Here is a 17,246-nt window from a genome sequence, read left to right as displayed (position 1 = left end):
ATTGTACGTACGTTATTGATGTCTTTGAACACACTTTGAGTGACTGCTGTACAACCTATTAGATCATTACAACTGTTAGACCAACGGCCCCCATTCCATTTTGGCGGCAGTGTAGATGGGTGAGGTTCGATTCCCCAGTAGGGCCCTTGAGCAAGGTACTACTGGGGAGTATAAGATACTTATACTTCAGTATATATCCAGCTGTATAAATGGATGCAACGTAAAAGTTGTGTAAGTCACTCTGGATAATAATGCCTGTTATGTAATGTAATCTTGAGGCTCCTAAAATGACCCTACTCTGTTTGAGGATCCCTATCTCAATGAACAGCTCCATACAGTGGTTATCAAACATCAGCTGATCAAAGTATTCAGGAAAAATAATTTGTGTCTGACCTTATTTTTCTCATTCAAATATGATTTTTCTGAACATAAACAATCTATTTTACAATTAAAGGATTGTTTCATTGGATGATTGACAAAAACATATACATTATTAGTAGGTTTCCTTAATTTGTGAATAAAAATAAGGATACATTTATATACTATATGTTATGGTTTGGGCCTATGCCCCTTAGTTCCAGTGAAAGCAAATCTTAAAGCTACAGCATACAATCACATTCTAAATGATTCTGATTCTTCTCCAACAGTTTGGGGAAGGCCCTTTCCTGTTTCAGCATGACAATGCTGAATTGTCATGCTGAAATTGATATTGATACACAGCAAGGTCCATATGGACATGGTTTTGTTGAGAATGATGTGGAAGAACTTGACTGTCCTGCACAGTCTTGTCCTCAACCCCATCCAACAACTTTGGGATCTAGCGAGCCAGGCCTAATCACGCAATCAGTGCCCAACCTCACTAATGCTCTTCTGGCTGAGTGGAAGCAAATTCCTGCAGCAATGCTCCAACATCTAGTATTAAGCCTTGCCAGAAGAGTGGAAGTTGGTGTAGCAGCAAAGGGTGGACCAACTCTATATTAATGCCCATCATTTTGGATGAGATGTTGGACGTCCGGTGTCCACATAGTTTTGGTCATGTAGTGTAGTTTTATGCACAATACAATAGGAAAAAAAATGTCCTGAATTCATATCTTAGTCTCCATAATCCCTTGTTCCTCTGCTATGAATTTTTCTGGTTAACATGAATAACTTATATGTTCATTCTGTAAAGAATATTTGATGTGTTATGCTATTTTTGTACATTCAGGAAATGTCTTCAGCTGTCAAATTACAGCCCTTCTGGCTTTCACCAGTGTGGTTATGATTTCTAACCTAGTTTATTTTATTCATCACAACCCTTACACTGTTTATTTAAAGATTATAGTGGAGTACATGAATATTAAATTATGTTATGGTGAGGCAGAACAGTTCAGATTTTATCCAAATAAAACCGAAACATTGAAAATGTCTCAGGGTTTTGCCAATGTAAAATCCACCGACACATCAGTCCCTAAGTCTTTCAAAGCTGTAGAGAACAAATTTGCGATTCCTCTTACAGCCTGTGACACGAAGTGGCAGGCATTTGGCAAAGAGTGGGAGAATCTGCTGTGATAACTGCAGAATGTGTACACTTAGACGCGTGGTAATGTGATGTAGCATGGCTTTGTGCATGTTTGTTATGCTGTATAGTATACTGTCTGCTCCTTTGCACTCCGTGAAGCAATACAGGGCCCCTGCATTTTATCATGGTGACACTGTATTTAGGGCCATTTGGAGCCTGCAGACCCAAATTAAACAGCACTACAAGCATAACTCACAAACATAATATCCTTGTTACCTTTATTGTAGTCTCATATCCTGTAAAAAATATAATTTCTTCATAAAATGCTTGTCTCTTTTTGACAGTGAAAAGGAAATGACAGTACTGGTGGACATAGTAACCAGGAACACTGAGACTAACTACAGTTGAGAACAGGAAAGGAAAATATTTAATTATTTATTTATTTATTGCTTTGTTTATGAGGGTTGGACACTTTTTAAGGATGTGTTTAATTCTTCCCAAGGTTTAGATACAAATAAATTGAACATGGCCAGTTGTTGTGGTCAGTGTCTGAATCTCAGTAGTATTATTGTGTTCAGTGTCTGTTGTGGTCAGTCTCTTGGCAACAGTAAAGTCTAATTTGTATCCTGGTCTGGAGTGTCTAGTATAGCTCATTGCATATGACTAATAAGGTCTCTGGAAAACCACTGTGTGTTCAATGTGGGTTTAGTGGTGAGTACATGAGCTACTGTCAGATACTTGGAGTTCTAAGCCGGTGTCAACAGGTGTCTGAATTGAGAATTGAAGTTGTCTACCACTTAAAAGGATTCCTGGCCACTATTTCAGTTTGCTGTTCCTTCATGGAGCACTAATTTGCTGAATAACACTGGGATGCACTGTTTCTCAGATGAATGAGGCACAACCAAATGCTGTACAACTGCCAATCTGCAACATGTGCTCAATCATATTAATCGGCAGGGGATTAATATGATTTGTCTATCTGCTATCGATTCAGGAAAGCGCAGACAAGCACATGCTCATTGTAACACCATAGGCTACAAGTTGGGCTTGCACAGACTTGAAATGGAGGAACACACTTTACTCATTGCTCAACTGGTCGACTGCTTGCGCCCTATTAACCAGCAGGGGCTGCTAGTGAGCGAGGAGCGGTTATAATTCCAGCCAACTAAAAAAAACCGTCCCTTCCCAGGGCGACGCTAGCACCAATTGTGCATTGCCCTACAGGACTGCTAGCCACAGTTGGCCCTGGCACAGTGTAGATTAATAACCAAATTGTGGGGTCTATCCATGCCTTAACTCTGATTGTAAACTTAACCACCATATAATGTGATTCAATTTCAAAAGTTATTATAAGTTTGTCATGCACAGAAAAATAAGTCTTCCAGTTTTTGCATTGTAATATAATTCCTATCAAGCATTTACCCAAATCGCCATTGATGTCATAGACAGACTTTGCTAGGAACTATGGCCGTTTGAGTGGAGACACAGAAATGACTACTTACAATTACTAATGACTAATCAATATCAAGATAAAGTTTAAAAGATTGGAACATTGAATTGACACAAAGACTTGCATGATTTATGAAGACAAGTACCCAAACATGTAAAGTCATGGAAGCATGAATTCTGACATGTTATACTTTTCATTTTAAACAGAAATGGGATACATCCGAACTACATCATCAGGAGTAAGTTGGCTAATATTCAGGAGCACTCTGATAAAGCAGGGCATTACAGGGACTGTGCTCTGGATGTTTGTATTATTGTCTACAGATAACTCTAATTATAATACCTTTTTTTCATTTCTGGGTGTATTTTCTTTAATGGCTGTCTATAAAGCCAATTTATATGTGAAATTATATTAGGAACACTTTTTCTTCAATGCATTTTAATTAATGATTTTAAAGGGAAAATACCAGCATATCACTTTTAAGGTTGCAATGAATCCTCACTGATAATTAACTCAAGTACCTGACCCTAGAATTAATTGCATTCACTGTGTATGATTGTATTGAAAATATGTATTGAACTATATTTCTGTTGTTCCAATTTTGACAAAATCCAGGACCATAAAGAGGATAGAGTGCTGACAGAGACAAATGTGCATCATTACAGGAAACTGAAATAGTTTAGGCTGATCTGGAAAAATCTAAGTTCTCATTTGGTTTCCCATGAGTCTTCTCAGAAGTCATGTCAGCAATGGTGTGCTGTGGTTTTGGGGTAAAAGTAATTTACTAGAGACCAGATGGTTCCTGGTTTACCTCTCATGTGATTTTAAGCTCCAACACATAGGTTTTCGTGGGTGAAGACCCCTTATTATATCTCCTCTATTTTAACTCTGTGGATCAACAATAATTGTTGGTACAATTTGTTCTACTTAAATGCATTGTTTTTCATAATATAAAATGTGTATGTATGTATGCCTTGTACATTTTTATTCTGTTTTTTTTTTTTTGTTAAGCACATATCAGTGACAGGACAAAAAATACATCCAATTTTATATAAACCAAAGTTTTTGTTTCTCTGTCTGTCTGACTTGTTCCTGCTATGGAGAGAACCTCTGATGTCAGTGACAGTGCACTGAGGAAGATTCACTTCCTCTGTAAGTCCCAGGTTGTAGGGAAGGGGGTGGGGTGGGGATTAGCAAATGTTAGCAAGACGGCACAGGAAGAGGAGGAGGTGGCCAAGCCAAGATCTCAGCCAAGATCACTCCTCTGCCCTGAGTGGACTCAGTGTGCCTCTCTAAACCAGAGGGAAGGCTTACAGTACAGAGCCCAGCATGCAGGCCCCTAGGGGACCATGCGTCCAAACTTAACTTAGTCTCATAAAGGTAATATAGATAATACAAACCAAGAGACCCTGGATTAGGACACCTTGATCTGGACAACCTGTGCTTTTTAGCAGATGAGGACTTTCATCTAGGTAGATCAAGAAGAAGTCATCATACCTCCTAAAATACGGGTAGGTGCACATAGTTGTTGTTGTAAACTGGGAACACAAATCATGGTGTCTATATACCTATAACAATCACGCTTGTTCATGTGACAGTTTTTTTTACCAACTTGGGCTTTTTTTCCCTCTTTCCCAGAAATGGGATATTTTTGAAAACAAAAATCTCCTATTTCAGTACCTTTTTACATCTTTGTAAAGCATGTGATATAGGTATATTTGATATATACGTAAGCTGTTCAGGTTAAAGTACCTTGCAATACAGTGTAATGGTCATAAATATGAAATGTCAGCCAACAGTCTTAGCTGTCACTATGATACTAATTTTGTTTCTTACTGGGTCCCAATTTGTTTGTGAATACTTCATTTGTAAAGTGCAAGTATTTTTTTAGTGGAGAAATGTTGAAGAAAGAAGTGGATTCCAATGTAATTGTAATTAATCATATTAATTACAACATCCCTACTCTGGGAATGCACCCCGAGGCACTCATGCCACATTTCCAATAGAAATGTAGAGGTCAATATTCAGCCCACCAACCTCAGATTTTTCATGAATGGGATCCAATTCTAATTTTCATGAGCAAATATAGTGTAAATGTATCCTAATCACTAGCCACATGGGGGCCAAAGTGATGATTTTATTTATGTTAAGTTTGGCTTGATTCATTCTTGAGAATTTGAGGATACAGCTCGGACTGTAAAATTATATTTTCAAACATATGCAATGTGATGTGTTTTAAGGCACAACAAGAGTCTGTACACTTGCCTTGAACTGCAGGAAGCAAGATTTTTTAGGATATTTTAGGATACAGTCATTGTCAGTGTTATAGGTTTGACAAATAATGACCTCTTACAGAGAAACTTTAGGAGCCCTAATTAAATAAAATAATTTATTTAAACCATGAATATAAATTTGGTTGCTGTTTAATATTTGTGCATTTGCATGTACCATTAGGATATTCTGGAGTTAATTTATCAATGTGGTTTTTTAGATTTCAGTAAATCTTACAGGGGTAACTGCACACAGAGTGTATCTTTTTTCTCATTAAATTATATCTCAGTTGGCATTAAATTATTTATTTAGTTTTGAAACTTTCTGGGTTGCACAGTATGTAGTATGACAGTGTGAGACAGTGAGACTTTCTTCAATAACTCTACAAAACAAGCAGTTAATGTGAGGTTTCTTTAAATACAGCTCTCTCTCTCTCTCTCTCTCTCTCTCTCTCTCTCACACACACTTTCCCTCACTCTGTCAGCCACATAAAAAATTGTTTTCAGAGATGACACAGTAAAAATATACACTCATCCCAGCTTCTGCCTTCTTTCCCACACGCATCTCTGTAGCACAGCTCAGACCCACAGCTGATCATATTATGATCAGCTGCTCTTTACTACGTTACATTAGCTACTCAATGGGGCACTTCAGATATTTCCTGAGGGTACTTTGGGTAAATTATGTATTGCTGCATTTTTGTTAGGCCATGTTTATTTATTCAAATTCTTCGTAATATTTTACTCACAGAGTAATATATAATTATACTCCCAGGCAAAATATTCTATAAGCTAAATCACTATACAGTGCTGCACATGTTACTTTAAGTCAGTTCAATTTTGTAAAACTTTCAAAGTTCAGTAAAGACAGCCGGAATAGCATAGAAGTGGGGTAATGGAGAGTCAATGACAGTAGTGCAATATTTGTGTTTGGAAATTAGATTGTATTTCATGGTAGGAGCAGAGGTTAGGAGGGAATTACTGACTGTTCCTCACTGCATGGAATCTGATTGGTAGATTTGTTTGTCTTAAAGTTATATGTTCATGAGGATCATTTCTGAGTAGGACCAACAAAACATTTTCATATTATTTACTTATTGTACTAGGTTTTATGCTTTTATGTAATTTTCTGCATGTTTTATTAGTACGCCCAGCTAAAGCATGACAATATTCTAGCTCAAATTCAAAATCAGAATGCTGCATTGTCCATTGGCATTTATGTATAAAAATATTGCCCAAGGAATTTAAAAAAAGTATTTTACTTTCATTGTGGCTCATTGTGGCAGTGAACAGAAAACAGTAAACAATAAACATGACATAGTTTGAACCCACCTTTGAGTACTAAATGCAGGCATATAGATCTTCTCCTATCATTCCCATTTTTAGGGCAGACATTGCAGAGGGAGTGAGAGACCTTTTTAAGGAATTGTTTAAATGTTTTCATCAAGATGAACTTACAGGCACGGAAATGACAATGATGTTGACGGGAAGGGTAACATAATAGTCACATTGTCATTTTACTTTCATTAGATTACCTTTTCACACTGCGCTGAGATCTGATAGCCGTTTGGTTCTTTAACAAAACCAGTAATTCAGTTTAGTCTGGATCTGTGAAAAAAACAGTTTGTCCTTTGTTGTGTTTCTTCCAACAATCTCTTTCTGTCTCTCTGTTTGCCCGTATTTGGTCACTGACAGGCCCTGACGCTGACACCATCTTCCCCATATTTAGCCTTTTATTCGCCTATTTATTCCACTATTACAAACAAGATGACACATCTATCTGGCTGGCTGATTACAACAAATGCTTTCTCAGAAAAATCAATTGTAGTTCCGTAGGAGTTCAGTGTTACGCCTATAGTAAGGAATAGAAATCAGTGTCCTTCCCATGCAAGGCACATGGGCCTTTTGCACTGTGACTTAACCATGGGCTTTTCAAGACAGTAGTGTGCAGATTCAACTGACTATGTAATTCTTGAATCTGGAGAATCTTTTCATCTTTGATTTTTTTTTAAAAGTCTCTGTCTTGTCGAGAGTTGCATTAAGTAATAATGGAGACTGCAGCTTCAATCCCCTCTCGCTCAATATTGATTCAATGCTCATCATTTTTTCTATTTATTCTCTCAGTTAGAACAGATCTTCATATGGCTGAGGACAGTGGCATAGTGTGAAGTCATTTAGACTGACTGGGGTTCAGGATATGCCTTATCCCCAGAATTGAATGAGGCTGCAAACTGAGATCCTATTTTGCTGTCCTGCAGTGTAATCTTGCCGTAGATTCTTGATAGCACTAAATTTGCTCAGCAGCCTGGCCTATAATGATGAGGTGTTTTGCAGAAGAGCAGACTTTCATATATTTCCCTAATCTGGTGAATCTTCAAATCCTCCAACCCCTATAGTCAGTCCCTCAAATATTGACCTAACTGCTAGTGTATAGAGAGGTGGGTGAGATATCCCAAGGTTGACTAAGGAATTCACCTTTTTATGTCTAAACATTCATACAGTACAATACTGATACTGCTTCAGTTCAACACTGTGCTTGTGCCAACTTTGTTCAACAGTCTCACAGCAGCCTGGCTGTATCATGGCCCAGGGAGGGAGGGATTCAGTTTGTGGGCTGGCCAACATCCCACTATGTTTGATTGAGTACTTGCATTCTGCCTGCACAAGCACTAGTTAAGTGTATCTGTCCAATACAAAGACCATGCCAGCTCGGCTGGTGGACTGTGGAGTGAATAGAAGCAGTAGGTAACAATAGCTTCTATTTCAGAAGGAGATGTTCTTACTCTGCGCTTTTGATTTGACAGAGGGGGTTTCAGTGTTCAGGCTGGCTTACACATAAATTGAGCATTCCAGATAGGGCAAAATGAGGATGAACACTGGGGCTGTTGGAGGGCTGAACCTGTTAAAAGCACTGCTCTGGAATGTGGATGGGCCCCATGGTCTTGTATAAAATCCAGACTAATCTAGTGCTGGCTGTGGTCAGCAGCCCTGCAGGGCAGTGCATACTTGTCTGTAGTGTGACATGTTGGAGGAAGAGACATCTGTGTCTCATCGCACACTAGTAACCCCTCCTGGTCAATAAAGTCCCCACAGTCTGCCTGCACGAGCAACATATAGGTAAAGTGTCCTCTTCCAGCTGTTCCTGCTTGAAGAGGGACTGCAAAGTGAAAAGAAACAGTGGTTTGACACCATTTATTTCAGAGGAGAGTGCATTGCATCTTCCAAAATAGGAAAGGACATTTTACTAGGTTGCAGCAACAAGCATAACTACACATACATTGAGCAGTGAGAAAACAGAGGTAAAAAATACTGTGAATCTTTATCTTTTTAAGCTCTAGAACAAGGAAATATTATATGTGAAGTTATAAGAGAAACCTGCCTAACCTGTAAAACATAAATATATGTGCCTGTATGGCATCACTGTTCAGAGTTCCTGTCTGTCAGTGACAGATTTTATCAGATTTATTCAAATGTGCATTGCATCCACATGATTCCTAAATCAATTAACTTAGTTGTTTGTGCATGGGATCATTGTTTATTGGGATGATAAAATAAAGCCTCTCCTGTCATTACGTAAAGAAGAAGTATATTGGAGTGTATTATTCTTCCCACATGTCCCACAGAATTTGAACAAATCTTGTAAATAAACATTAAACCCTTTGAATACCTCCAGAGATCTTATGAATCTATTGGGGTAAAATGGGCATGTTGCCAGCCTAAATAAACACAATGACATGACATTGCAGAAAGAATTAGACACAGGGAATCTGTATATTGGAGTTTTGTTGCTCAGTTCGGTCCATGTAAAATGCATGTTTGTGTTTAGGAGCGGGGGTTGCCATTTCTCATGAGAATCATTCTCTCAGCATGGCTGCCACACACACACACACACACATACACTTCTCATTACTCATATTCCCATATTTTGATAATGGACAAATCCCTTGCTGGCCCTTCTGCAATGTACTGTATATCCCGTGTCACTAAATGAAGTTATTACACAACACAGAGATAAAATGAATGCAAGCAATCCCTGAGATGGTATAGTGCTATGGTTATATGGAAGGTACCTATGTAAACCCTAGTTGATCAAATATAATGATGATGGAGTTATAAATTTCTCACCTTACAATACAGTCAGTATTGTTTTTTAACTCCATGAATCATACAGGATATATACATATAGCATTTTTGTGCAGACATTGAGCAATGGTTTTATGAGTTATTGTAATTTGACTGAATGAAACATGATTCTTACTGTATGTAGCATGTTCCTCGTGTGATCTGAACATCGTGTTTCCTAAGGGTAACTCATGTTTATAAGATTTGTAATAGGGACTCTACAAAAATAACTTGCAGGCCACGTCTTCATGACTTTTGAACAATTGTTTACAGGCTACAGAGAGGGGGTGGGGAAGCGACTGGAATAGGCTGTAAACTGCAATGTCTGGACGCCAAGTGAAAACTCACTGGCAACAGTCAAGACTGGTTAGATGAGTACATTTCTTGCAAGAGTCAGTTATTAAATTAGATGGTTAATTTTATAATAGTGTTACAAAAAAGAAACATTTTATATCTTACATACCCACCAAAACCCCACCCACCTACAGTATATGAATGTATCTGGCAAATTTAAACATGGTTCTACACAGTTATGCATTAAAATATGTTGGTGTGTGGTAGGCAATTTTTACCACAATACATAATATTACACACTACTGTGCGAGACTACAGTCAATAGGCCTATACATTTCTGCAAACTTGACTTTTCTTTTGCAACTAAGTGTGTTTTATTGGCTAGAGCCAGATAATCTATCAGGCCTTTTGGTGCTTGGCCCACCAGTACTGGGGATTACATTGGTGGGATAATCCTCAAACCACTATGTTGTTTTTTTCCAGCTTTGGATTTGCCCCTAAAAGCATTGTATTTTCAGAATGTCCATGGCTCAATCCTCCGCTACACTTACCAACACCTCCAGTTAACCTCCAGCTACAGCAATTACCATAGTTTGACCCATAGAGGGAGCCTGTGCAGATTCAGTTCTGTTCCTGTGTTTCAGGGAGGTGCCCAGACATATAAGGATGGAGTCCTCCTCCACTGACTGGTTTGTACTATTCAACCTCACGGCCACACCCACCCCCATGAATTACACCACCCAGGTGCCCAGGGAACCATACCTCCAAAAGCTGGCACATCTGGACGAGGGCCTCTACAATGACTTTTACAGCCTGTGGATTGCCCTGCTGGTGATCAATGTGCTCATCTTCATTGTGGGTATGGCGCTCAACAGCTTGGCTCTGTATGTCTTCTGTCTGCGGACAAAGCCCAGCACCACCTCTGTCATCTACACCATTAACTTGGCGGTGACGGATCTGCTGGTGAACCTCTCACTGCCCACCCGCATCGTCCTGTATTACAGCGCGGGCAAGTGCCTCACTTGCTCCTACCTGCACATCTTCAGCTATTTTGTCAACATGTACTGCAGCATCCTTTTTCTCACAAGCATTTGCATTGACCGATACCTGGCCATCGTGCAGGTGGAGGCATCGCGCAAGTGGAGGAGCCCGGGCGTGGCCAAGTGTGTCTGCGCCTTCATCTGGCTGTTCGCCATTGTGGTGACCTACTCGCTCCTGTCCACGGCCTTCAAGCAGGAGGCCTGCTGCCTGTCCAAGCTGTTCGCCCTCACGGTGTTTGAGTTCTTCCTGCCGCTGGTGGTGATCGTGGTGTTCACCGTGCGCATCGCCTGCGCGCTGGCCAGGCCGGGCCTGATGCAGCAGAGCCGGGAGCGGCGCATGAGGGCCGTCCAGCTGCTGGTCACCGTCCTGGTCATCTTCACCGTCTGCTTCACGCCCTTCCACGTGCGGCAGGTGCTGGTCTTCTTCTACCCGGACATGCCGCACCACGTGGTGGCCTACCACGTCACCGTCACCCTCAGCAGTCTCAACAGCTGCCTGGACCCCGTGGTCTACTGCTTCGTCACCAACAACTTCCAGGGCACGGTGAGGAGCGTGTTCCGCAAGGCGGAGGCGGAGCAGACCAGCGGGGACGTGGTCAGCATGCAGCGCAGCTCCAAGGGCTCGGGCACCGCCACAGCCATCGCACACAGCATGATCATGCTGAACCTGACCTCGCCCCTGTCGGGCAGCATGCACGCCTGAGGGGGGCGGGGCTGGGCAGGGTGAGGGCGGTGCTGGGACAGCTGAATGGACGAGATACCCATCTGTGTGTGGCAGTAAAAGGGTAACAGAGACTCTGAAGAATCAGCACTACATGAATGAACTGTGAGAATCATGTGTAATGTATGTAAAATATGTATATGTTTGTATATTATGTGTAGGTGTGTGTGTGTGTGTGTGTGAGAGAGAGAGAGAGAGAGAGAGAGAGAGAGAGAATACACACAATACACAGTTACTTTATAATTTTCTTTCCAAAGCTAGATTCAAACGATGCTTTTCTGAATATTGCAGTTGTAGTTCTTTACAGCTCGGTTCTGTACTTTCTTGTTCAAAGTCATAGCAAACTGTGTGAAAAATGAGTATATATATATTCATTTTTCCGTCTTTATGATATTGACATGACTGCTGTATATGCCAACAACACCTTGTGGATTTTATTTTAATCAAGTCATTAATGTGACTGCAGTTATTTGTTCTCTTCTATAACAGACTTTAATTCTTATAGTTTTATTTTCTAACACTGCACTTTGTATAAAAAGTAATACAATATTGCATAATGTTTGTTATCACAAAAAGTAAACAAAACACCTTCCAAACCAATAAATTTCAGTTCATTTATAACTGATACTTTTCCTTTGCAATATCTTATGAATCAAACACACACACACACACACACACACACACGTGCAATCACACATGCACTGACACACAGTATCTTGCAAATTGGCTTGCAAAAATCACAAATTTGACTTGTATTACATACAATGTTGCAATGACAAATCGGGATGAAAAATATTCAAATTAATATGGGCGGTTATCAGCTCTCCAAGTGTGATGGAATATTACAAAGCACCACACTGGCATTTGAAATCAACAATAATCTGGCCAAACGGAGTTCCATTGTTATTAGTCATGCCATTAGTAGCATCCACAGTACAAAGGCATTTTAGTTCAGTAAACAGCACAGGCCCATATTAGTTCCATTCCTTGTCCAGAGGTTTTTGCCTGCTGCAGTGCAGCCTCATTTTTATGGACCAGGGCCTTTAATGCTGAGGTTGTAGGTTTGACTCCTGTGTGGGATATTGCCATGCACCCTTGAGGAAGGTACTTAACCTTAATTGCTTTAGTGAACATTTAGCAGTATAATGTATTGTATGCAAAAGGATGTTAGCTGTTGTTGTTCTGCATAAGTTCATTGGCTCAATGTCTAAAATGTAAATTCCGGAAAAGGAAAATGAAAAATAGGCATAGACTCCCTAGAAATACAGTTTGCCTCATTTGCTAAATGTAAAATAAGTCCTGTGAACTTCTAATGTGGACCTTATAGATACGTAAACCATAATCTAAATTGGAATTCAGTTCAGACCAGTTTACATTATAGATAAAATATTTTAAAACCCTTTCAAGAATTAATTGGAGACCCCATATGCCTCTAACATGAATACTGTATCCCCTGTTCTTGTTAACATGAAGAATTATTTAGCAGGAATGAGCACAGTGCTGAAGGAATTAGCCTAAACATTGGTGTAGTTTGACTGTTAGCTACTCCATCAATTGTAGGCTACAACATAACAGTTAAGGTCAAATCTTTCTAGAAAATGATCAGTGAGAGACATTATTCACTGTAAAACAAAAATCAGTAATCTAGGACATCAGCCTAAGTAAGGTGAGTCACAAAAAGCTATCTCTCTTTTCAACTAAATTGTTTGGCATTCTTTGGCTCCCTGCTGGCTAAGGTGGCAAATTGAAAAATTATGGCCAAATTAATTGATGGTGGCTCTTTGGCCATAACAATGCTGCCATCTACTGTCAATATTAGACTTATAGGATTTTAAAAAATAAAATTTATACTGACACAAGAGTGGATTAAAGAGGAAAGAAACAATACAAATAAATGATGGAAAAATTAAAATAATTAAACTATGACAGGAATCACCAAAAAAGTATTACCCCATCGATACATAAGAATGGAAGGCTACATGCCATGTAGCATGAAGAAAACAGGTGACAGGTGACATAAACCACACAAAAACATAGCTTCTATGTGTAATCAGAAATAGAAAAAGCACCTAGAAAAAACAAATCTGAGAACAAAGCATTAGCTGGCTCTTGTCACTATGGAATCAGTATTTTTATTCAGAACAAACTAACCTCTTCAAAAAGTAGCTTACATACTTGAAGACCTGGCCAGTAGGCTACCTAACTGTGAGCTGACAACATTAGGGTCAAGGTTGCATGTTAACAAAAGAAATACCTTGTGAGACAAAATTAAAGAATGTGGTCTAAACTAATTCCTGTTCATGTGATTATGAGTGGCATCTTCAACTGAAAATTAAATTAACTACTAAGAGGACAGTATAGGTCCAACGCTACCTGATTATGATACATGAGGTTAAAGAAATAAACTGTACCTTTCCAAATAAAATACATTAAGCGCAAAAGTGAAAATAAAGACAGTGTGATTGCAGTGTGACACTGAGCCTATATGTAGGCTATAGGCTAATAGTCTATACATATTAGGCTATAAACAGAGTCACACTGCAATCACACTGTCTTTATTTTCACTTTTGTGCTTTCAAACACAATTTTTGTAAGTAGTTTTGTAAATATGTCCATTGTTTTTTTTTAAACACTTTAAGTGTTGTGGTTTAGCCTATAGGATATCATTCACCAGCTATGAGCCAACTAAGCCAATGGACCTGCGAAGTCAGTGGAGATATTGTACATGTCCTTGTGCTGGCCCGGACTCTGGTTCAGTTTCACGATTGTTATTCAGATAGGTTGTTGCTAAAATTAGTGTAGGTGGTTTTAGGTCAGCTGAAGAAGTGCCGTAATTGGAACATATAATTGTTATGAATTGACTCGGGTAGGCTATGGAGCTGTACCAAGCGAAACCAAGCGGCGACTGTAGGCTATTAGCGCTATAGCTTCAGTCACCAGTTTTTTTTTTGTTTGTTTTAAGATTCACGAAAATGTGTCGTTTGAGAAACTATTACAATCAAGGACAGGGTATGGTTCCAGCAGCCTAAGGTAGCTTTCTAGGTAGATCTGTCATTCTTATTGCGCTGTTTATTTGCGGGTTTATATATTGCTGCGTTTCTGGTGCATGCTACCTAAAGCTATATGACAATGTTTCCTGCATGCTATTCAAAATCACCGAATGGCGTGTTTCGAAAGACGTCTTTCACGACCCTCATTGCCGGGGTGTTCGTCCTGTACGTTCTACACACTTGCTGGGTGATCTACAGCATCCTTTACACCAGACCCTGTGGCCATAACAAACGCGAAAATTGCATCGTGTCGTACATGACAGAAGCACCACGACTTCAGGTTTGATTCCATAATTAATAATGTACGTTAAAATAAATGCGCTATATCGAAATGCGTTATTATAGGAAATTTAGGGACGTTATAGTCCAGTATCAGCTTGTGTGTTGCGCTTTTGATTAATGTAATTAATGTTAACGTAATGCACTTGGTCTAGTTAATAGTTTTAGTCTAGATTTATCTCAGTAAAAACGGGAGTGTTTTTACCTAACCGTGGCTGTACTCTGCAGGCTATAGACTATTAGTTGTTTGAGGTGTAACGTGTACTGTTACTAATCTTGGTCCATTACAGCCTAACCATTGCATCTAGATGATTTGTCAAACAGGCCTAGTACGCAGTAAAATGTCCAGTGTTATGTCAGCACTAACAGATAACATCTGGAAATGCTGAAGTGATTTTTTTTTTTAAACTGTTGGAGGGATTTTTATGGAGTTAAAAAAAATTGCTCTCACCATAACCCTGATTTAAGCAGTAGCCTACATTTTCTGCTGCTTTACTTCGGATTTCTGCAGTCACCCTAGTCACTTACATATGAATAAACCTGGCAACCTGAGGAAGATGTAGGCTACACTTACAGTAACTTGACTGGAGTAAAGTTTTCATAGAAATGAATGCAGGAAATCATTTCCCACAGACACTGTCCTGAGAAAGTATTTTATTAGCTACTTCTTTTTTGTTGTTTTACAAAATTTGTCTTTGATGACAAACCATGTTGCAGTGACAATATTTTCAAAAATATTGTTCATTTTATTTTCACTGAGTGTCTCTTGTAGCATAGGTTTCAGCATTGTGAGATTAAGACCAGAGACTCATGTCTCCTACAGGGGACAATAAGGAATTTCTGGGTCTTAGGAGGGTATTGTTCTTAGAAATGTACTGTATCAATATCAGAACCTTCTTACAGCTGAAACACATACACCCTTCTTCAATCCTTCTCAGGAGTTTTTTGTACGTTTCTGTTGTAGTGTATGTTTCTGATTGGTCAGGGAAGTTTTTATGTGTGATCCAGCATATTTAAATATTTATAAAAAGTTTCTGATGACCTGTCAGGGTTAGACAAAGGCTGATCATGATAATTATGCTGCACTGCTACAGTAATACACGGGGCAATTTCCAGATTAATATAGCTAATAGCTGACGTTATTATAGTAACTGTATGGTATGATCTGATTTTATTGTCATATTGGTAACCATATTACATTTCTTCTGGTATTTAACTGTCATTTTAATAATTCTATTTTTAAAAAGTTAAGCATTTACACATCTGTGAAACCAAGCGAAGATGATGGGCACAGTCTCATTCTCAAGATGGAGGACTTTGACATACATTCCAGTTTTGAAAGGTAACCCATTTCCTATTTTAGGCCGTTTCTTTAGGACAGGCAGGATGCAGTCAAATTGCAATGCACGTCATTCTCGTTTGTTATTTATTTTATTTTGTTTCCCCCCCCTCTAACTAAGCAACATCAATAGTCTGATAGCTTAAAGGAATAAATAGGCTTGATTGAAAAATAGTAAAAAGCAGCGTGATGAGGTTGAATCTAGCAGGACTCATCTTCAGTTCTTAGCTCCATAATGAAACCTTATTGCTGCCACCACAATACTAAGGCCTGGCATATACTCTATGCAAGGAATCCAGAACTACACATTTTGTTACATGAGAATGTGGGAACCCCCCTTAGGCCTGAAACATTGCCTACATAAGTACGGAAATGATGCCAGACCGACGTGCTGCAAACACTCGGCCCGGTTGTACATTTCATCTGAGGTGATAGAGAAACTGCCCTAAAACCCTAACCCTAAGCCTAAACCTAAGCCTAAGCCTAAGCCTAAGCCTAAACCTAAGGCTAAGCCTAAGCCTAACCCTAACCCTAACCCTAACTCTAACCCTAACCCTAACCCTAGCTCTAACCCTAACCGTAACCCTAGCCCTAACCCTAACCCTAGCTCTAACCCTAGTCCTAACCCTGACCCTAACCCTAACCCTAGCCCTAACCCTAACCCTAGCTCTAACTCTAACCCTAACCCTAACCCTAGCTCTAACCCTAACCGTAACCCTAGCCCTAACCCTTCCCCTAACCCTAACCCTAGCTCTAACCCTAACCCTAACCCTTCCCCTAGCTCTAACCCTAACCCTAGCTCTAACCCTAACCCTAACTCTAACCCTAGCTCTAACCTCTAACCCTAGCCCTAACCCTAACCCTAACCCTAACCCTAACCCTAACCCCAGCTCTAAACCTAACCCTAACCCTAACCCTAACCCTAGCTGAAACCTTAACCCTAACCCTAACCCTAACCTAACCCTAACCCTAGCCATAACCCTAACCCTAACCCTAGCCATAACCCTAACCCTAACCCTACCCTGGCCCTAACCCTTACCTTTACCCTAACCCTAGCCTTATACATAATATAACAAATCAATAATTTAAGCTTAAAAAACCGTTTGAATAGTCAAAATAAACCCCCTGCCCGCTCGCCCTCCAATTCCATAGATTGTAGTATGGAGATTGAACATGTGAG

General features: G+C 39.6%; 2 protein-coding genes across 3 annotated transcripts in view; both read left to right on the top strand.

Moving 5' to 3' along the window:
* Window positions 1–4,344: 4,344 nt before the first annotated feature.
* Window positions 4,345–11,570, top strand: gpr20 (G protein-coupled receptor 20). Its single transcript, XM_035391093.1, has 2 exons — window positions 4,345–4,462; window positions 10,282–11,570. The coding sequence occupies exon 2, from the start codon at window positions 10,304–10,306 to the stop codon at window positions 11,378–11,380; it is 1,077 nt and encodes a 358-aa protein (XP_035246984.1). The 5' UTR covers window positions 4,345–4,462; window positions 10,282–10,303; the 3' UTR covers window positions 11,381–11,570.
* Window positions 11,571–14,061: 2,491 nt separating this feature from the next.
* LOC118228280 (cleft lip and palate transmembrane protein 1-like protein) overlaps window positions 14,062–17,246 on the top strand; it is an 18,760-nt gene continuing 15,575 nt past the window's right edge. Inside the window, exons 1-2 of one of the 2 annotated variants that reach the window (XM_035419701.1) lie at window positions 14,062–14,428; window positions 15,975–16,069. In XM_035419701.1, the coding sequence (XP_035275592.1) occupies window positions 16,035–16,069 (35 nt within the window). In that variant the 5' untranslated portion in view covers window positions 14,062–14,428; window positions 15,975–16,034. Of the gene's footprint in view, window positions 14,729–15,974; window positions 16,070–17,246 lie in introns of both variants that reach the window. The other variant, XM_035419695.1, reaches the window with a different exon arrangement.

The sequence above is a fragment of the Anguilla anguilla genome, chromosome 1 (assembly GCF_013347855.1).
Source record: "Anguilla anguilla isolate fAngAng1 chromosome 1, fAngAng1.pri, whole genome shotgun sequence".
NCBI lineage: Eukaryota > Metazoa > Chordata > Actinopteri > Anguilliformes > Anguillidae > Anguilla > Anguilla anguilla.
Note: the sequence above shows the minus strand (reverse complement) of the source record. Positions and strands in the feature narration are given on the sequence as shown.